Here is an 18,402-nt window from a genome sequence, read left to right as displayed (position 1 = left end):
GAGCAAGAATAGGTTTAGCGACAGTACTCGCTATCGGCGCTGCTAGGGTTATCAAACTGACCACGAGCCGGAAGTTCCGCACGATCTAAGGAGCGGGAGCGGGTGTGATCTTTGTTGAGGTTTGGGCGATAAGATTGATAGCCATTGCCAAAGTATCGCGTATTGCCGTGATCGAAATAGCGAGTGCTCGGACGTTCTTTCAGATATCTAGAGGGACGAGTCTGACCCCCAGCGCCATACAAGAGATGGGAGTTGGAGACGGGATGGCCGTCACCAGATTTACCTTGATCCTTCTCGTTCTGGGTTGAGGTGGCTCGTTCAACTTCATGCTCAGCTTGACCGTAGTCACCTTCTTTACTGCAGCCCTGTCCTTCGGTTGGGTGAGAAGCCGCTCCTTTGACGTTGAATTCTGGTCCACGGTTCTCGCGCATGCGGTTCACATGGTGCTGGAAGATACTTTCTTGCCCATCACGCCTAGAAGCACATTAGCTCAAGCGTTTTCTTAGAAACAATCGGAAGTACTCAACTGTGACCATTGCTTCCACGAGAGCCACCTAGCTGGTGCTTTGATTTATTCTTGGAGACTTTGTTAGGCTTGCCGGTCTGGTGGCGCCGGCCAAGAGGAACGCTATTCGTAGGGCCGCGCCGATTGCGATGGTGTTTAGCGTGAGACATCTTAAGGTAATGGTTCTATGCAGTTTAGTGTAGTGGTGAACTTGTTGGAGTCTATACTGTCCCCCCAACCCTTGACGCGAGACATATAAGGTTCCGTGGAGGGGGCTGGTCGGTAAGCGAGAAGGGTGAAAGTGCCTAGGTGGTGAAAGTGAATCACGTGATTCCATCACCTTCACCTGCACTGCCGGTCTCAGTCTTACTACCCATGTTGGACCATTTGGTGAATGGCATCAACCCCAAATCAGTAAGCGCTGAAAATACCGGAAAATATATATCTATACACTACAGGAGCAGGGCGTTTGCTCAAAGAGAGCTTGTGGGTCGTGGCTCAGGGTAATGGTCTTAGGAAGTGCGAGGCTATGGGATGGTTTCATTATATCTTGCCACAGCAGGTACAAATTAGAATTTAGGAGTGATTATGCCATGTCAATTATTTAATCAGATCAAAATTTCGACCCGTAAAGTTGTAAACAGCCACTTAGGCTCAGATCCTATAGTCTTAGTCTTCCTCCAAGGGTGCTGGATAAACGTAACACGCGTCTTACAGCTCTTTCCCTTTCAAATATCCCACCTGGAGGTCCCTGAATGCGGTAACAAGTCCTCAAGACTGGCATTTACACAATTATCGAAATAACATCTCCTAGTATCCCGAACTATTCCCACGCATGTCAACAAACGCCAACATGAATAAAGTGCACCTAAAATTATACAAAGAATGCCCCCAAAAATCGACAGATTAAACTATCAAGACAATGAACAGTTGAATCCAGCGACGTTCAATAAGATGAAATTCGTGAGACAATAAGACGACTAGTATCCTAGTAAAAACCTAAAAAATCGCAACTGCCATGTGTCTTGCGATCGTGACCATCATGAACTGTGTTTCAATACAAAGGAAACAACATTTGAGTCGTTATTAAAGATTGAAATGCTAAAACATAACAAAGATCGGGTAGAAATGGAGGGGAAGAGGCAGAGTAGTCTTGGTGCTAATGATGGCGCATGAATATCTGAGCTAGAAGCAACGTACTGTATACGGTGCTACCCCGAAAAGCTTACTTCGGGAAGAGATTTTTGCTTCCTCCTTGGAGCGTAACCGCCCTTGATGACGAAGTCATCCCCGTTCTCCTCACTTGTTTGCCCTTCATTTCTTTCGCTAGCGTTCTCTAGGTTGGGAAGCGTGCGCTTACGAGATTGTGGAAGGGGAGTGACGTCTTGGACTTGGAGCCTTGAACTTCTCCGTAGTCCTGCTCCAGCTACCGAGTCTGCGTTATTGGCAATCACCTCATTTGAGGGAGCTGCCATACCGAGTCTCGCTTTTCTTCGATTCCGCAATTAGCTTCTCGCAGCTCAACCACGCTAGCAAGTAGGTGGCCGACCCGCTCTGGCCATAGGCTACAAGCTTAACTGTGAGAATGAAATACCTTTTGTACTGTCGCAATTCACGCGTACGGGGTTATTGGGTGCCAAGACTCATTGTGTGTCCGCCCGATGTCTCTTTCTGCACGCAGGGCATGTTCCCACTACCCAGGGTAGGTGAGACTACGGACAGTCGCAAACTTTTCATATAAAATAAACTAGTTAGCAAAACTAAACTTACCGTATAATGTGACGAGCTGCTGAATATGTTTGAAACTTTTTGAACTCTTACCACGTGCATTATTGATAATAAATTCCTAGCTCTATAATGAGATTCTATGACCTACGTAAACCACTTTTACAAATTCAAAAAAGTGATAAAAGAATAGTAAGGTTAGTGTAGCGAAGAACTCAGGTTCCGGCATCAACGCCAGTCTGCGGAAATTAAGCCATAGGACGACCATGCCGGTGTAATTTTTGGTGAGTAAGTGTGTTAAATATGGCGTAGTAGCTATAGGGTATATTGAACATAACATGATAAAAATATGATGCGTGCGCAGGTCCTAAGATACCTAAAAGTCTTAGATAAATAATTGCAAAAGAGATGTTGATGATGGAAATCAAGAATCCTCAATGGTGCAAGAACAGAGGTTCCGCCTTCGTCTCGGAAAAACTAAACACCACGGCCTCGGTGTTTGGACTGTTTGATCTGCGTTCAAGGTCTCAACACGGAGGCAAAACGCAACCAAGCACACGACCCTTTTCCCTCTTGCACACGTGCATTTCTCTTGCATTCCTCTCCAAATATTTGAAGTTCGTAGAGTGTCACTAAAACACCTTGGCCCTCCCTTAAAGTCCTTCACACGCGGACCATCCACGAGCGGTGAAGACCTCCGCACTCGCATACCCCACAGACACGAGCGGAATACGAAGGGCAGCATGGGCGGCTTCACATCGAAACTTTCGTCGCTTATATGGGGAAAGAAGGAGATTCGAATATTGATTCTGGGGCTGGTAAGACCGCAATATGTACCCATGGGGGTTCATTCAAGCTGATGACAAATGTGAATAGGACAACGCCGGCAAGACGACGCTGCTTTACAGACTCAAGGTATGACTGGCAGAAAAAAATGCAGCATATGGTGTTACTGACATGGAGATCGACAGATCGGCGAAGTCGTGACTACAATACCGACAATAGGCTTCAATGTGGAATCGGTGACTTACAAGAACCTAAACTTCAACGTCTGGGTAAGGTCTCCCTTCTCCACTCATGCCCACGCTTAGCATTTACACCTTCAAGGACCTAGGGGGTCAAACCTCCATCCGTCCGTACTGGCGCTGTTACTACGCAAACACCGCTGCCGTCATCTTTGTCATCGACTCCACTGATATCGACCGCCTTAACACTGCCTCCGAAGAACTCTCTGCAATGCTAAACGAAGAAGAACTCCGCGACGCCGCGCTGCTCGTCTTCGCAAACAAGCAAGATCAACCCGGAGCAAAGGGTGCAGGGGAGATATCAGAGGCATTGAGGTTAGGCGAGCTGAAGGATCGGAATTGGAGTATTGTGGCTTGCAGTGCGATAGATGGAAGAGGAGTAGACGAGGGTATGGATTGGTTGGTCGTAGGTGTACTTTTACCTCACATCCGGCAAGCCAGAGAAGCTGACTAGAAGATAGCAAACGGTGAATCAAGATAACTAGACCACGACCCACGGCATCGGGTGAATAACACGGTTTTCAGAATACCAGGAAGGCATACGAAATGCACGTCTGCGTAAATTTCGGAACTCAGGGCGTATAGTTGTGGCGGAAGGTAGAAGGGGCATGTTCGTTCAATACCAGCATGGCGGGGTTCACGGCGTTTCAATGCGTACAAAGCAGGCTGGAATGTCTGCTCGGGTTCGTAGCTCGATCATAGGAACTGAAAGTTTATATACAACACTGTACACTGCATTTCGTCCAACCTCTTTCTATCTAAAAGCCGTTTCTCGTCATAACGTTAATATTTCTATAGCTATTACATCCCCATCAAAACCTCCCTACTAACCAGCTTCTTCCCGGTATCAGTTTCTACTAGCTGAACTTGCATGTCCCTGCCGAGCTCTCTCATATCCGCATACCCTCTCACATTTCCAACTGCCTTGGCATCGTTCTCCGACAGCCCATGGAAGATGACGGCTAGCTGTGAAGATTTCCAACCTCCCTCTCCCCGTGTAAATATAACTGTAGCGAGGAAGAAAACTGTACTGATACCAACTAAGACAAACGGGAAAATCAAGTATTCCCATCTGATTTGATAAAACACATCTTCCGGCCAAATTGTCGTCCCATTCGATATCCCATAAAATGAAGTGGTGTTTGTCGTCCATAACGGTTTTTGCCTTAGAAGCGTCGTCATCGCGCTACTGAGTCTCTTAGCCGTAGTCCGGATGGTATTCGCAACCTCGGTTTGATTCGAGTCCGTAAGATTTGCCATTATCGCCTGCATAAAAATGCTGGTAAAATCCCAATACAGGCGCTTGTCAGTTGATTGTGTATCATTTAAGCCCCAACCGGTAAGTGAAAAATCTGAAAGATCGAACCACGATTGCAGAGATCTGTGCGCGAAGTTGTAGACGATGTTCGTGCAATCTGGATACTCCGCATCGGTCTTAGAGATTGATATGTTGTTGCGCCAACAAGAATCTGGGATAAGGTAGATGTCTTCTTTGTGGGTGGATTCCGTCGTCTCGTTAGTCCAGGTGGAGTTAATTTCCTCACGAAAGCTGCTATTCATGACCTCAGAGTGGTACGTGTTGATGGTCCAGTAGAAGGCGCAATCCATACCCAGTGGCTCTGGGTTAATAGTGCTCGGGTTTGCGAGCACAAGCCACCTCGAAATGAGAGGTCCAAGGCCATGAAAGTCTCCAGAGTCAGGTAGGTCCCGCGTTGTGTTTGATTGGATAATTCCGCTTGTTGTATCGAGATAGAAGTATGGGTCTGTAAGACCTGGGTGCTGTACTATCGAGCCGTTTTTGGTAATGTCAGAGGAAATGCACTGATAATCTATGGCAAGAGAGTCGTAAGTGCCGAAGTCGCATTGGCCAGATGCGCACTCGAAAAGGCCTTGCTCTAGATTAGGCATGCCGACCGTCGTTATGGCGTAGTAAATGGCTGAAAGCATGTCCGAAGGCGGAAGGTCCTTTTTCCTCTGGCTGAAGCGACTCGAGACGTTGAAGGTGTTTGTTCGCGCGACGTAGCATCCATAGGTATTAGATGGAACGGAGATGACCTGAACTGCATTTTGGGATAGAGCATCCAGAGATAGAGTGCAAATAGTGATGAAGGCACCAACAGAAGCAAGACGCCTCGGGAGCAAGTTAGATGAAGTGACGAATGCTGGGTAAGGAACACTGTCGTTACATACCAGAATTTAAGCCTCCACAAGAGTCGCAACGAACCGAGGACACCTCTACTAGCTTCGTCAAAGTGTTCCATCCCGTCAAGCTTACGTGACGTTCTGAACCAATGCCATTTCAGTTGGCCTAGAGCAGATGCAACTGGGATCATCATAGAGGCCTTTGTAATTGTAACAGCAAATGCAAGACCTGATGTAGGAGACCATCCATAGTCCCAGTACCATATAAGCTGGCCATCCAATGTCTTCAACTGCCAATATATAACCCCAGCAACACCAAGTGATATGAGACAGGCGAACATTTCCCATAGCCAGAACTTGGACGCAAAGTTCCGAAGTTTCCATTTCCATCGTCTTCGAGAGTCATGAGTCCGAGGACTGAAAAATGGAGACTCTAGCGCGGACGAATAACGCGAGGAGAGAGGGTTGAGCTCGACAGTCGCCGAATGTTGGTTGGGAGGGTATTGCCCTCTCGGTTGTTTCATAGCTACAATATCAATGACGAAGACAAGAAAGAACGAAGGGAACTATTCAAAGTCGCTAGTTAAATCGGAAATAAAGAAGTGTTCGGTGGCCCAGAGTGTGGATGAAGTGTCAAGTGACATTCGCAGGCAGCCTTGTTAGCGAGGTGACAGGCCTTTTTTAAGTATCAACATGCGGGTCTGCACTGGAGAAAGCCACAAAGTGCTATTTTGGTCAAAATCGAGAGCACATGCCGTCTGTTTCGAGCCAGGCAGAAGGCCAAGGAATTTCAACAAGGGAAGGGAAAGCGAGGAACGGTCAACGAGATTGTGACAAGACCCGTGTGGCTTTCGTCTCTGTCCAATGATCTCCAGTAGGATGTTCAGTTGTGGTGGCTCATATTGCCAAGGAGTTGGTGGGCCACACTGCCGAGCTCAGCTCGCCGGCTGAGAAAAGCTTTTGAAAAAAAAAAAACCCCCCAATCTGATGTTCTGCTAAGAAGCTCATCGGGCAGCGTTCAGAGACAACACCGTTTGCAGCAAGATTCCGTAAGCAATCATAAGGTCGCCATTTAACGTATGGAGAGATAGAACGGCCACACAACGAAGGTGTTGGCGAGATGAAGATAGAGAGAGGCTGAGGGATGAGATGGAGAGAGGAAGAAGTGAGACACGAAGGTCGTACGACGCGCCAAGCTACCATGGTTCCCTTTCAGCAAAACACAAGTAAAGAGAGATGCTGCAAGGAATCGACACTCACAAAAGCTATGAAATCGATTTTTGCCTTTTGCAATGTTTTTATAGTTGTTGAGTATATCGATTAGCTATCATGAAATCATGGAAACATAGGAGCGTATCTATACGGCCTAATATAAACATTAATCCATAGAACTGCAGACCCCAGGTATCGCTTAAAATGCTTCTCACAACTCCAGTCCAAATACGCCCCAAAACGTAACACTCCAAGAAACACTTAATAATGCTCCCAAGTCCCGATTTGGTTCCCCAGCACTCTTGTCTTCGTCCAATCCACACCGTACTTATACGGTGCCAATATAGGCTCTTCATCAATCCCACAATGGTCATCACCGTCTCGGCCACTGAACCAACCCAACGCATAGGTCTTCCTCTGCTTCTCTAAATATTCGGTCATCTGCGTACTGTTGAACTTCTCTGTGTCAACAAAATTCACTAACATCTTGGACTGGTGGATGAAGGCGAGTACGGAAGCCATGGTCCCAATTTGCCGCGGCATGAATTTGTGCGAGCGGCGTAAGTATGCGAGACATGCGATAGAAACGAGGACGAAGAGTATGCAAATGACGAGGGCGAAAGAGATCCAGAAGGAGCGGAAAGTTTCGTCGGTGTTGTACCGGTCTTTGGCTTCGTCTTCAGCGTGTTCACGGCGGCCTTGACCCGGAATGAACTTCTTGCCATCAACTGAGAATGATGAGACGCATACAGTCAGAATCTCAGTCAAAATGGAACCAATGCCGACGAGAGCGACCAAATAATGCCTGTTAAGCAAGGCCTTAACGGGTAGGAAAATGGGATTTGTGCCAGTGTAATCGAGCGTAAGCGTTCTCGGGGGAGCATTCCGGTTCGCTAGGATATAAAAGGGCTCCAGCATACGGATGTCACAATTCATCGTGCCCCACAGGAGCTTGATGATGGTTGCAAGGGCGGTGAGGAGGATAGGAACTTTCTCTGTGAGCAGATTGGCCCCATCCACAAACATGAAGATAGGGATAGATATGGTAAAAAGGATTAGGAAAGAGATATAGGGTACCCCGGCACGAAGACGAAGCATAAGTGGTCTAGGATCGGAGCCGTGTTCTCTTACTCGTTCGGTGCTGTTTCGGATATATTCTCCCTGCCACAAGGAGCTCTTGTGGAGAATATAACGTCGGTGGCGCAATTGCTTGTGAATTTTGTCCAGAGGAGCGGTATCCAAGCCATGAAAGTCCGTCAGAATATGACTTCTGGTAGCCAGGGCTGCGACACCGGCGATTCCTTTCGGGTCGGAGAGAAGACCGCTCTTACGGCGCATTTCGTAAAGAAGAATGGCACCGCAAATGGCGACAAAAAGCAGACATCCTGTGACAGCTCTTGACCAAGGTGGGTCGATGCGGATAGATTTTAGCTCGTTGTCTTTGCGGTCCTTCTTTGGTGGCCACATGTTTACGGACGCTGACTGTAGGACAGGAACCAGACTGCTAGCAACGAGTGTGCCAAGCGATGAATATATGACGGCGTACTGCTTATGTCGCAATGCCCGCAGCGGGACCAACCACGACATGAAGGTAAGGTAATCCATGTTAAGCGACTCCGCTGCAGTTGAGCCAGTTTTCTTCGAAAGCTGGTAAAAAGGCTCCAGTCGCTTGACCTCGAAATCTGATATCTGCCAGAGAATACCATAGATGATGAAAACAAGTACGGGGGCATATTTCCAGGTGAAGTATGAGTTAATTGACAGATCTCCAGGCTTAGTGAATTGGATTAAGCCCCCTTTCGGGTCTTCCCTAACTCTCTTCATCGACAGCTGGCAGAGGAACTCCTGGATCGCGGCTAACATAAGGGCGATAATAATGAGCATGGAGATCCAAGGCCAACCCATAGAAAACGGTCGCCATGAAGGCATATCAGGGTCTGTTTTGGTTTAGCTTGAGATCATAGGGGCTGACGCTGGGTAAGCCTACCCTCTGGGAAGTAATAGCTAGTCTTCGATCCATCGGAATTCTCATGACCGGTAGTAAGCACGCTCCGTGTCTCGAAGTTGTCGTCACCGAAAGCATCGCTTATATCCAGGGGAATATCTGCCTTGGGATTAACAAGATAAAGTACACTGTACATTTGGGGTTAGTTCTCACCAGCAATGGCAACAATACCACCGACTTTCTCGGCCTCTTTCTGCGCATCCTGGGCAACAACTTCTACATTTGAAAGGGCTCGTTTATGTCCAGTGACCTTCGGTTCAAGCTGAACTTGATGTGTGAACGGGACTTCTACGATTGATGACATACCAGCTCCTAGCTGAGCCTCCAGTCTTTCATACTCGGCAGCATACCCGGCCAGGTTCGCGTCGTGCTCTTGCTCTATCGAGTCTGCCGCGCTGATCGTTGTCGTGTTCCCAAAATTACGCATGGGAACCCCATCGAACCCGCTGAGATCGTATCCGACAGGCTCATCAACCTCTTCTACATTCTTCAGCTTCCCCTTTCGCAGAGTTCCAGTCTCCTCGTCGTCCAACCTGTTATATGTTCCCCTTGATTTTCCACTCTTGAGGGACGCAAGACGACTCAATAGGCCAGTCGTTCTGCTGCGCTGTGTTGCTGGGGGAGAATTTGGCGTGCTGAAACGGTCGGCTGTAGGGTCATAGGCGGTGTTCTCGGCAAAGGAAGGGGGTGCTGGGGCGTTCGGTTTTCGGTACGCAGGCTCGGCCGCGGGCAGGAGGGGCGAAGGGTATGAAGTTCGTCGTGAGGAAGCCAGATCGGGGCTGGGAGAGGCAGCAGATGCAGGGCGGGATGGGAAGAGTTGCGACAGTCTATCCGACCCGGAGGTCCCATGGCGCATGAGAGGTGGGCGATTTGATATGGGCGAGACTACACGATCGACAACCGGAGAACCGACTCGTAGTACAGAGGGAACCTGTTCGACGGACGGCCTTCTTGCCGCTGCTGGGGTGCCAACCCGGAGAGGAGTGGGCACTTGTTCCATACCTGCTCTCGGGCCTCTGGATCTGTTCTCTGTATGTCTTCAATCTGAACTAGGGTGATATGGTTCTTGGGCGTGGATAATGGTGTTGAGAGTAGCTCTCCCAATGCTGAATTTGTATCGAAGGAGGCAGATATTGTTGTGCGAAAACGGTTTTAAGTATGCGAGCGGCTGAGAAGTATGCCTTGAAGCCTGCAGCTAGTTGAGCCTCGCGCAATTCTCCTGAGTCGCACGCGGTCAAACAGAGCGAGTGGGGCGCCTCGTCAGGAAATCGTATGCTCGACCGTGGCCGACATACTCAACAAACGTCGATTTAGAGTTATGAGAACCCCCCAAGTCAGAGGATCTCGAGGGGATAGATGCGCGACAGGCAAGATGTGGTTCAGCCCTCTTGATCGGCAGTGTCGGGCCGAGCTGACAAACTAAATTAATCTTCCCGCGAACCAGGTCGACGGCGTCAGGGGAAAATGGGGCAGCCGGAGTCCCTGGGGAGGAGAAGATGTTTGCGATGAGGATAAAGAAGAGAAACTGGAGCTCGCGACAACAGTGATCCACTCATCGATACGAGACTGCCATGGCTTTCTTGCTTCCGCAAGCTTTTCGTCCAAGCTAAAAATACGACACAGCCTCGAATGGCGCCGGCACATGTTGCTTGTTCTGGCGCCGCAGGGGGGGAATGGAGGCGAGGGTTGGGGGCCGAAGGACAGACTTTTGGCTGCAGGAACGGTGCGACGTGAACACCAATACCCCAGATATTCGCAAGTTTGAAGGCTGCTAGATGGATTATAATGTCATGAAAGCGAAGAAGAGATGTAGAATGTTGGAGGTTCGACGAAGCTTTCGCCAATCTCAAGATGACGAGATGATATGCGCAAGGGCAAGCAGAATTAATCACCCACGTGATCGCCACCCCCTTCCCCTGCACATCGAACTACCAGGCCAGGGGCAAGCAAGGACGAACATGCGCTGATTGGAGGGCAAGCCTTGCAAAGGATTCGGCTTTGATGCGAGCGTCTGCATTTCTAAAAAGCAAAAAGGGAAAGGAGGTCATCTAGACTAATCAAGCAAAAGTGCAACCACAGGCAGGCTCTCAAGAGCCACACCTTGGAACTAGGTGAACCTCAAGTAGAAAGCTATAAAGGTACTCGTCGAGGGAGTCGTAGAACTCTAGCTTCTCTAAAGGAGAATGGACCACTGCCTCCTACATGTAGGCATTACTGACTGTAGAACGTCTTCGATCTGAGGAATCATATTGATCGTGCTTTAAGTTCAAGAAACAAGTCCAAGGTCCCAACTTCATTTATCCATATCAAGATTATCTTGAGAGGTGCTTGCACAGCCACTCTGTCCCACAGCCATGTTCACACATGGCCCGTGCGTCGAGACTGAGAAGGGCGCAACCCCTTCCAAGCCCTTTGACTCAATGCGTTCAATATTACTAAAACTATTTTATTATTTATATGCCTGCCAATTGGGCGTCTTTTCTACTGCCAGCATTTTGAAAACCTGCAAAAGTACTGCAAACTACCAACGAGATGGCATCCATATCCGCAAACAAGACGCCATACCGGCAAATCCGCGCACTCTTCGATAATGATACCATCACAGTCTACCAAGCGTATTCTTCCACAATCGCAACCGCAGCCGTCGAAGCCCAAAAGCTCAATACCTCTCCTTCCTTTAGCACAGCCCGTATGACCTGGATTAAGCCAAGCTGGGCCTGGGTTTTGTACCGCTCCGGCTACTCTTACAAAGACTCTCGCCAATCCCATATCTTAGCTCTAAAGCTTAAACGTGAGGTGTTTATCGGTCTCTTGCGCCGCGCCGTGCTTTCTCATGGGAAAGGAAAAGAGGAGGATAGTGGGCGAAAGGCGAAGAGCGAAGGTAGAGAGAAACCAGCCAACGTGAGGGTGCAGTGGGATCCGGAAAGAACTATCAGGTTGGAGAAACTAGAGTATCGTAGTATTCAGATTGGGATTCCGGGCGCATTGGTAAAGGAGTTCATGGATGGGATTGTCGGGATTGAGGATGTTACTGAGAGAGCGAGGGAGTTGAAGAGGGTGCTGGATGAAGAAGGGGAAGATGGTATGATAGGAATCGATGAGTTAATAGCAAGGAGGCTGGTGTTGAATGAAAGGGAGTTTGATGTGGACGAGGAGTTGAGGGAAATATTAGCAATGGATGCAGGCAGGGATTTCTAGTTGATACCAGTAAAGTTTTTTGCATCCAAGGGCTAAAATGGGTGAAGAGCTTTGTATGAACGGACGAAATAGGGTATCTAAGAAGATGCTCTCTTGCATGCACCATCCCGACTATGCAGTCGAAGCCATTTAGATGATTAGAGTACCAAAATCCGCAGCAGATGGGTTAGAAAATGAAGAGAAATGGCTAAAATATACTGTCCATAGTATGGCCAGACTCAAGCACCGAAAACTTAAATATAGATGCTATTGAACTTTTCCTACCCCTGAATCCCCGCGTCAGTCTCACTCCATATCAAAAAGCATATCTAATCCGCATTCGACCTCAACCACGCGTGTGAGATCTCCAGGGAACCTAGGTGCGGCACGGAAAATGTCGAGAACGCTCTGGAAGAGGGCCTCGGATCCCCGCGACCCTCGATCAACCCGTATTCTAGGGATAGGTGACATGTCTTCTGGGAATTGAAACATTATCCAGCTGCAATCTGACTCAGTCTGTTGGCAGATTCGAGTGAAGCATTCGTCGGAGGTTTCATTCCCGGTCAGAACGATGGCAGGGAGGGAAACATAGCCGCCAGAGGTAGGAGAAGTCTTATACAGTCGCAGTTGAGTGGGGTAGTGCATGTGAACTTTAGAGTTAATCCCCTTTTTTAAAGACTTTGTACGAGTCCGATTTCCGACAACAGAGTCATCCGTGTCGGTGTCAGGTGGCGAGCTGAGGTCGAGATCATCGCTTGACGAGGGCAGGCGATGGAGTACTGCGAAAGCCGACTGTGCAACTCTACCAATGCTACCTTTTCGATCTAAACCACGTTTCGGTGTGACGGGAGCGGATTTAGTAATCCTCCAGGCACGTTTCTCGCCCTTTTTGTTGATGAGAGCGTCTACATCCCGGTTGGGGGAGTTGTCCTTCTTGCAAAGAATGATGCTTCGCAGATGCTGTTTGAGCCTAAGAGGTGTTAATGTCAATAGTATCTCGTGCATCATCAGACCCACCGCGCTTACACTTTTTTATCTCGCGGATATACAAGCTCCTTTGGGTATAAACTGCCTGGATGTGGAGTTCGCAAGTGTGATCTGTTTGCGGAAGCTGATTTAGGCCAGATTCGGGGACCATACTCTTCAAGTACGTCATCCAGCTCTTCATCAAACAGGTCAGGATCATCGCGGTCGAGTGTAGTTCCCTCGTCACGCAGTAGCAGTCCCCAAAGTGCAAGAAGTTCGATCTTGTAGAGCCTCCGCACATATTCATTATTAAACTTAGGACGTTTTACAATGACAGTGGGGTCTTCAACTTCTTTGCCGAATGTTCGAAGGCCGAGGGCTTCGATGTAGTCGATAACTCCGGCGTAAGGCATCTTCGCGATTGGCTATGGTAAGGTTGGTCTGGCGATAACCCTTGATAGACCATTACTATTCCGCCAAGGTCAGCAGCAATGCTTTCGGGTTTTGTTGTCTCCAGTCGATGACGGCGGGTGGTAAGGAAATACCAGGCTTCGCCTCGGTAGTCGTGAGGCGGTCGCGCTCCTTGCGCTACTCCGGAGTAGGCTTAGCCGGGAATGAAACCGTGCGTCGTTTGCTAATCACCTATGTATACGGCGAGGTAGAAGCATGCACATTCATCGGTTTAGTAGGAGAATCGTGAGATGCGCCCCCGGGCGAATAGAGGTCTTACCGCCATTGACTCCTACTCATGATATTACTGGAGAGTAGCACAATATTAGCCAGCACAAATTCCTCACCTCCTATCGACCACAAACCTACTTCCACTCTCCCGCACTTCCCTCCCCCCATCAAAGACTTCCTATCATCTTCCATTTATATACCCATCGACTATTTTTGGTCTAAACACCGTCGCTCTCGGTGCTCGTCCACGCTGCACACACGCACCTTGCCTGAAGGTACATCATCCAGAGTACTAGAGCCATTGCAGCGGCGTTGTGGCGCGACTCATCTTCATCTTCCGTTTCAACCAAGGTATCTCTCTACTGAGCGCATTTCCTTCTTGCTGCAATCAACCCCTTAGAAGTTTGCCCTCCAGTCACAGTAGGCCTATCTGTGAGTGCCTTTACCCTTCCCTTGCTTCTGGTCCTTGGGAGTTGTTCGGCCGCCCATGCCACGTTCCTCGAGTGCGACACAGTTCCACCTCTAACCACGCGCAGCTCACGAGAGGATGAATGTGCTAATAGCACCACAGACACTGCATCCTACACCGGTAGTTCAACTCTCATCAAGATCATCATGGTCCCTGCAACACCTGCGCCATTCGCGTGTTTTGGGAAGAGTAAAGATCCCCAAAAGCACTATCGTGCCGCCGAAGAACTCCAACGCGCAGGCGTATGGATCGGCTATCTCGCCAACGAAAGTCACGGGAAACCTTACCAAGACATGCCATCATTCTCCGAATTGAGGATGAACTGCAAGCACATTAGTCCACCGTACCCGCAGCCAATTGCCGGTATTGCCCAAGAGGAACGCCATGCCATCTGTCGAGGCTGTTATGGGGATAGATCGTGCCTTATCACCTTGAGAGAAATCAGCTTCACGAGCCGCCATGTATGTGCAAGCCTGTGCAGATCGTTGACTTCAGACCTAACATCTGATAGAAGCATGTGATCATGCCAATTACCAATAAGAATAGAGAGGAGTTGTTCTGCATTCTTCTTCAGCTACCAAATGACCGGTCTCTCTATGGACTTCAGGCGTATCGTCCGTATGAGATTGGTGATGGCACACAGAGCAAGACCTTTTCAAACAACTTTGTATTGTTAGCTCTTCGCAATGCGAGCCAGGTAACTGGAACCTTGGAGACAATTCGAGCGGCCCTCAGTCCTGTCCAAGCAAACGATGTTTCACCGAAGAAAAGGATGAAGGATACACCGAGACGACTCAATGCTGGTTCCAAGGCAAATTCTGTCGAGAAACCAGGAACACATGTACTGTGGAACTCAACAGACACGGGAAATTTAATATCTCCTGCGCGGGTACAAACAAGACAAATGAGGCGCGATACGGGCCCGTCAGATCTGGATGAAGCTAGGCTTGCCGAGCTCACTGTTTCCAGTTCACCAAAAGCTGTTAGCAAACGTGCTATGCAACCCCCATTGAATAAAACCACTCTAAAAGCACCAGCACCTTCCACCAAGCGAAAGGCGCCTTCTGTGGCCAACGAGACCGAGCCAGTTGCAAAGAGGCAGCAGTCAGCAAAAGCTTCTGCTCCCCGCCGCCAGCAACCAACCCCAGCTTCCCGAGACATGTCTGAGGATACCATTGCAAATGATGGTCTTTCAAGCCATGACAGCTCTTTCCCCGACCATCGCGGGCGGTCTGTCTCGTCCAGCGTTCCCAGAGTTCCTCCCGTTCCAAACAAAATCCCAATCATACCACCTGATCTCACAGAAGATCAGTCAGAGCGAGTTCGCATCATTTGTGTTATTATTGCTGATGATATTGAGTTCGAATTTGTGCACACTCTGGGCGAGTGCAAGACCTTCTCTGAGTTGCTCAGACTCTTCCGTGAAGATGCCGAACAAGACCCTGAAGCCACTTCCATTCTCAATGAAACCAAGCTTTGGCGCATGTCTTACCAACTTCTAGGTGGCGTGAAGAAGGCCTTCACCATGCGTCCAGGCAATGAGATTGCCTTTGAGCGCCTCCGGGAGTCACTTGCGCAGTCTCCCGTCTGGAGCGAGGATAGCCAAACTAGGGTCGACGTTGAGCTCCGGGCTCTCATCTAAGCCTAATTCAACGGCACGTGCTACTGAAAGAACTACCACTTGCATGATTCAGTAGCGTTATTCAGGATTATACAGTTCGTTTATTGCACGGGCAAACAGTGTGTACAGTGTGGGGGTGCATATATCAGATTGCAGAACGCCATCTTAATTCTTTCCTCTGTTTTTGGGATTATTTCATGTATCCACTCTCTTGATTCTAGAGGAAGTGTGAAGCTTTTGGGGGCACCAGAGGCATGAGGAACTGAGCTGATTGCTGAAGGAGTATACCTAGGAGCCTATATATGCAGAGGAGTGGGCTAGGCCGTAACTATAGTAGGCGGTAGTGGTTTCATAGTGGTGGGGCTCAGAAAGCTCCGTAACTGCAAACAGGAAGGCTTCACGACACCCAAACTTCCGGCGTCTTGTTTGGGGCGCGAGGGTACATGTCGCGTTTTTCAAGAGATACGGCAGATGAGCATCTAGAAATCTTATTGGCCAGGGCTCGGATTTCTGCGTTGCTTAGAACCATTCAGTAAGTTAGAAACGCAGCCATCCGCTGCATAATCCTGGCGCCTCTTGATATTTGTGCTGTGATGGAACTAGTGGCACGCTGTGTCTAACTGGGAGGCTATTAAACAATCATACGCAGTCTTCTTTCTTGCCACGGTGTCACCACAGCACTTCTACCCACGACACAAAACATCTCGTCCCCATCATCACCGACGTCACTCTCTAACAAAGACACGCAGTAGCGTAGCGAAGTGGTCCCGTATGTTGAAACAGAGATCCATTGGATATTCACCAGAAGGTGTGGCCTTCACATCAAGTAAGTATTTCTGTTCGCTGGCCTTATAAATATGGCTGTGGGTCTTAGTCAGAAAATATATTGTTTTCCGGGCATTGAAATCTAATTTTTAGTATGCTGTAGATTTCTTCAATGTTCTCTCGTTTAATCATCCCAGCGACCTCGGAATGGAGCGGTCTTCCAGGCAAGCTGTTTAAGGAGATGTTTACGATCAACGCGACCGGACATTATTAGTCCAATTGAATCGATAATCTGTTCGCGTGGGCGTGGTTTGAGTTTGGTTCAGAGAACTTTTCACAAGTTTCTATTTCAACGGAGTGGATCTGAAAATCGCGTTTAAGGGCCTCTGCTTTTTTGTAGAGACTAAATCTAGCCTACCACAGAAGGAAAAGAAAAGAGAGACGTGATTAGGAGAAGTAGCTGTTATGTGATGAGTGTGAGCCTAATAGAATAGTGTGGCAAATGAAAATGGGGGATGGGACTGTGTTCTGCCTGTGAAGCTCTAATCAAGGAGAGTAGAATTAGCAACGCTCCTCTATAATGGTATTGAGAAACGTATCGAGGTGAGAGGGTCAGGGTAGAAGATCATATCAGGTAGAGAATATCGTGTAGCTACTATAGAGTGAGCTAATTTAGGCAACCATTAACTAGAAGCAAACGAATGTGGTCAAGGGTTAAGTGTCTCTTGCGGTACCAGAGCAGTCGATGAAAATAGGTATGAAACATATCGCCTACACAACCGTTACACTGATACTTCCAACCATGCCTGGCAGCCTTCTTTCCCGCCGTAGACGTGACATACGGTCCCCCTAGCTTCCAACCTTGCTACAGTATTCTTTATCTTTCACTGCCAAGATGTCTTCTCGAGAGGCCTTCAAAATTCACACAGCGACTAGAGACATCATCTTACACCAATATTTCAGTACCAAGGCCCCGAAAATTGGGAAGATTATTGAGGCCATGGGTCTCCGCCGTTTGGATCCCAGCGCTTGAGCACTTAAGTTCCCACCCAAGTCCGGAGCGAATGAGCTAAACGAATCGATTTCCAGGATCGCTAACAGCCTCCCGCTACATTGCGGCCAATTCCGCTTGGGATTCGAGAACGAGAGGGGTATTGGTCTCGACGAACTGATGGAGACGTTTGCTGATAAGATATGGGGCGTGCCTCTAGAAAGCCCGCTTCGCGGGTCCGAAAAAGAACTCCCATCTACTGCAAGCAAGAGGTCCAAACCTTGAGTATAGTATGGATCTAATCAGTGCTTCCAACGGGCCGTACTACGGTCCGTACAAAGTGAACCGCAACGGTAACGTGATCAGTACAAACGTACCGAGTTCGTGAGCCGTACCGTACGTTTAATGATACCCTAAGTACAGTACGTAGTACAGACTGTATTACCCTTTTAGGAAGTTTGTATAGCAATTTTAGAGAAGTAAGAGGGCTCTAGTGAGGAGTGGGCTTATAAGAGAGTTTAGAGGGATTTCTAAAGCTCTAATTAGCTAAAAGTTTTATAAGAACACATAAATCTCTTTCTAAGTCTTTAATTTATCTATCTAAAGTCTGTTGTCTTAAGAATGCCTATTACTAACTATTTTCTATTATAGAGTTATCTCGTTACCCGCTTTACTGCCTCTTAGGCCTTATTTAGTTAATTAGATACCTCTATTATCTATTTTACGCAGTCTTGTAGGCTGCAGAAGTTAAAAACCCTCTACACTACATCTTCTGCCTTAATCTGCGATAGTACACTGTCTATGGCTAAAAATTAATCGTAGTAGTTCCTAGAGGACTGTAATTATAACACTATAGTTAAGTTTATAATTAACTAGAATAATATATAGCTGTTAGACTCTTAGCTATAAGTGCAAGATTTCGAAATGAAGGTGTACAATACACACGAAGACAGGCTAGACTGCTCTTATCTAACTTAGTTTATTCAAACCTTGAATAGTTAGTTAGGATTTAGGTAAAAGACTTAGAGGAATCGCTGCCCTCTAAGGCAGAGATTCGCTACTACTTATATACACGCTACTTATTTATTCTATACATTACTACATTCTTCAATACCTCG

General features: G+C 48.1%; 9 protein-coding genes across 9 annotated transcripts; 4 read left to right on the top strand and 5 right to left on the bottom strand.

The window, feature by feature from the left end:
• Positions 1 to 14: 14 nt before the first annotated feature.
• BDR25DRAFT_352627 (uncharacterized protein) lies at positions 15 to 1,049 on the bottom strand (the record flags this gene model as incomplete). Its single annotated transcript, XM_033695036.1, has 5 exons — positions 15 to 460; positions 534 to 628; positions 717 to 810; positions 846 to 926; positions 962 to 1,049. The coding sequence occupies 5 exons, from the start codon at positions 1,047 to 1,049 to the stop codon at positions 15 to 17; spliced, it is 804 nt and encodes a 267-aa protein (XP_033550022.1).
• A 496-nt stretch (positions 1,050 to 1,545) lies between these two features.
• BDR25DRAFT_352625 (uncharacterized protein) lies at positions 1,546 to 2,498 on the bottom strand (the record flags this gene model as incomplete). The annotated part of the gene is made up of 7 exons (XM_033695035.1): positions 1,546 to 1,704; positions 1,735 to 1,996; positions 2,055 to 2,099; positions 2,128 to 2,172; positions 2,203 to 2,217; positions 2,276 to 2,321; positions 2,378 to 2,498. 7 exons carry the CDS (start codon positions 2,496 to 2,498, stop codon positions 1,546 to 1,548), a joined length of 693 nt encoding a protein of 230 aa, XP_033550021.1.
• Positions 2,499 to 2,768: 270 nt separating this feature from the next.
• Positions 2,769 to 3,891, top strand: BDR25DRAFT_282489 (ARF/SAR superfamily). The gene is made up of 5 exons (XM_033687977.1): positions 2,769 to 3,048; positions 3,107 to 3,145; positions 3,202 to 3,285; positions 3,338 to 3,661; positions 3,717 to 3,891. The coding sequence occupies exons 1-5, from the start codon at positions 2,974 to 2,976 to the stop codon at positions 3,738 to 3,740; spliced, it is 546 nt and encodes a 181-aa protein (XP_033550020.1). The 5' UTR covers positions 2,769 to 2,973; the 3' UTR covers positions 3,741 to 3,891.
• BDR25DRAFT_129425 (uncharacterized protein) lies at positions 3,883 to 6,107 on the bottom strand. Its single transcript, XM_033683814.1, has 2 exons — positions 5,446 to 6,107; positions 3,883 to 5,386 (listed from the first exon to the last, which is right to left on the bottom strand). Exons 1-2 carry the CDS (start codon positions 5,919 to 5,921, stop codon positions 4,057 to 4,059), a joined length of 1,806 nt encoding a protein of 601 aa, XP_033550019.1. The 5' UTR covers positions 5,922 to 6,107; the 3' UTR covers positions 3,883 to 4,056.
• A 622-nt stretch (positions 6,108 to 6,729) lies between these two features.
• On the bottom strand, positions 6,730 to 10,110 carry BDR25DRAFT_257399 (uncharacterized protein). Its single transcript, XM_033686477.1, has 3 exons — positions 8,768 to 10,110; positions 8,597 to 8,713; positions 6,730 to 8,546 (listed from the first exon to the last, which is right to left on the bottom strand). The coding sequence occupies exons 1-3, from the start codon at positions 9,612 to 9,614 to the stop codon at positions 6,871 to 6,873; spliced, it is 2,640 nt and encodes an 879-aa protein (XP_033550018.1). The 5' UTR covers positions 9,615 to 10,110; the 3' UTR covers positions 6,730 to 6,870.
• Positions 10,111 to 11,146: 1,036 nt separating this feature from the next.
• On the top strand, positions 11,147 to 12,007 carry BDR25DRAFT_387349 (uncharacterized protein; the record flags this gene model as incomplete). Its single annotated transcript, XM_033698053.1, has 1 exon — positions 11,147 to 12,007. The coding sequence occupies one exon, from the start codon at positions 11,147 to 11,149 to the stop codon at positions 11,810 to 11,812; it is 666 nt and encodes a 221-aa protein (XP_033550017.1). The 3' UTR covers positions 11,813 to 12,007.
• BDR25DRAFT_341326 (uncharacterized protein) lies at positions 11,966 to 13,274 on the bottom strand. Its single transcript, XM_033693597.1, has 2 exons — positions 12,818 to 13,274; positions 11,966 to 12,761 (listed from the first exon to the last, which is right to left on the bottom strand). Exons 1-2 carry the CDS (start codon positions 13,168 to 13,170, stop codon positions 12,098 to 12,100), a joined length of 1,017 nt encoding a protein of 338 aa, XP_033550016.1. The 5' UTR covers positions 13,171 to 13,274; the 3' UTR covers positions 11,966 to 12,097.
• A 779-nt stretch (positions 13,275 to 14,053) lies between these two features.
• On the top strand, positions 14,054 to 15,974 carry BDR25DRAFT_387347 (uncharacterized protein; the record flags this gene model as incomplete). Its single annotated transcript, XM_033698052.1, has 2 exons — positions 14,054 to 14,368; positions 14,482 to 15,974. The coding sequence occupies 2 exons, from the start codon at positions 14,054 to 14,056 to the stop codon at positions 15,547 to 15,549; spliced, it is 1,383 nt and encodes a 460-aa protein (XP_033550015.1). The 3' UTR covers positions 15,550 to 15,974.
• Positions 15,975 to 17,188: 1,214 nt separating this feature from the next.
• On the top strand, positions 17,189 to 17,672 carry BDR25DRAFT_352619 (uncharacterized protein; the record flags this gene model as incomplete). The annotated part of the gene is made up of 3 exons (XM_033695034.1): positions 17,189 to 17,297; positions 17,328 to 17,520; positions 17,555 to 17,672. The coding sequence occupies 3 exons, from the start codon at positions 17,189 to 17,191 to the stop codon at positions 17,670 to 17,672; spliced, it is 420 nt and encodes a 139-aa protein (XP_033550014.1).
• Between the last annotated feature and the right edge of the window lie 730 nt (positions 17,673 to 18,402).

The sequence above is a fragment of the Lindgomyces ingoldianus genome (assembly GCF_010093535.1).
Source record: "Lindgomyces ingoldianus strain ATCC 200398 unplaced genomic scaffold BDR25scaffold_9, whole genome shotgun sequence".
Classification (NCBI taxonomy): domain Eukaryota; kingdom Fungi; phylum Ascomycota; class Dothideomycetes; order Pleosporales; family Lindgomycetaceae; genus Lindgomyces; species Lindgomyces ingoldianus.
The sequence above is the reverse complement of the archived record's forward strand: the minus strand, read 5'-3'. Positions and strand labels throughout refer to the sequence as shown.

Bases quoted from the DNA above. Each gene is read 5' to 3' on its own strand.
- BDR25DRAFT_341326 (XM_033693597.1), bottom strand. From the start codon at position 13,170: ATGCCTTACGCCGGAGTTATCGACTACATCGAAGCCCTCGGCCTTCGA. The intron at 12,762-12,817 runs GTAAGCGCGGTG...AACACCTCTTAG, and splicing joins TATCCGCGAGATAAAAAAGT to GCTCAAACAGCATCTGCGAA.
- BDR25DRAFT_257399 (XM_033686477.1), bottom strand. From the start codon at position 9,614: ATGGAACAAGTGCCCACTCCTCTCCGGGTTGGCACCCCAGCAGCGGCA. The intron at 8,714-8,767 runs GTGAGAACTAAC...ATCCCAAGGCAG, and splicing joins TGGTATTGTTGCCATTGCTG to ATATTCCCCTGGATATAAGC. The intron at 8,547-8,596 runs GTAGGCTTACCC...AAACCAAAACAG, and splicing joins TAGCTATTACTTCCCAGAGG to ACCCTGATATGCCTTCATGG.
- BDR25DRAFT_129425 (XM_033683814.1), bottom strand. From the start codon at position 5,921: ATGAAACAACCGAGAGGGCAATACCCTCCCAACCAACATTCGGCGACT. The intron at 5,387-5,445 runs GTATGTAACGAC...CTTGCTCCCGAG, and splicing joins TTGTGGAGGCTTAAATTCTG to GCGTCTTGCTTCTGTTGGTG.
- BDR25DRAFT_282489 (XM_033687977.1), top strand. From the start codon at position 2,974: ATGGGCGGCTTCACATCGAAACTTTCGTCGCTTATATGGGGAAAGAAG. The intron at 3,049-3,106 runs GTAAGACCGCAA...AAATGTGAATAG, and splicing joins GAATATTGATTCTGGGGCTG to GACAACGCCGGCAAGACGAC. The intron at 3,286-3,337 runs GTAAGGTCTCCC...TACACCTTCAAG, and splicing joins ACCTAAACTTCAACGTCTGG to GACCTAGGGGGTCAAACCTC.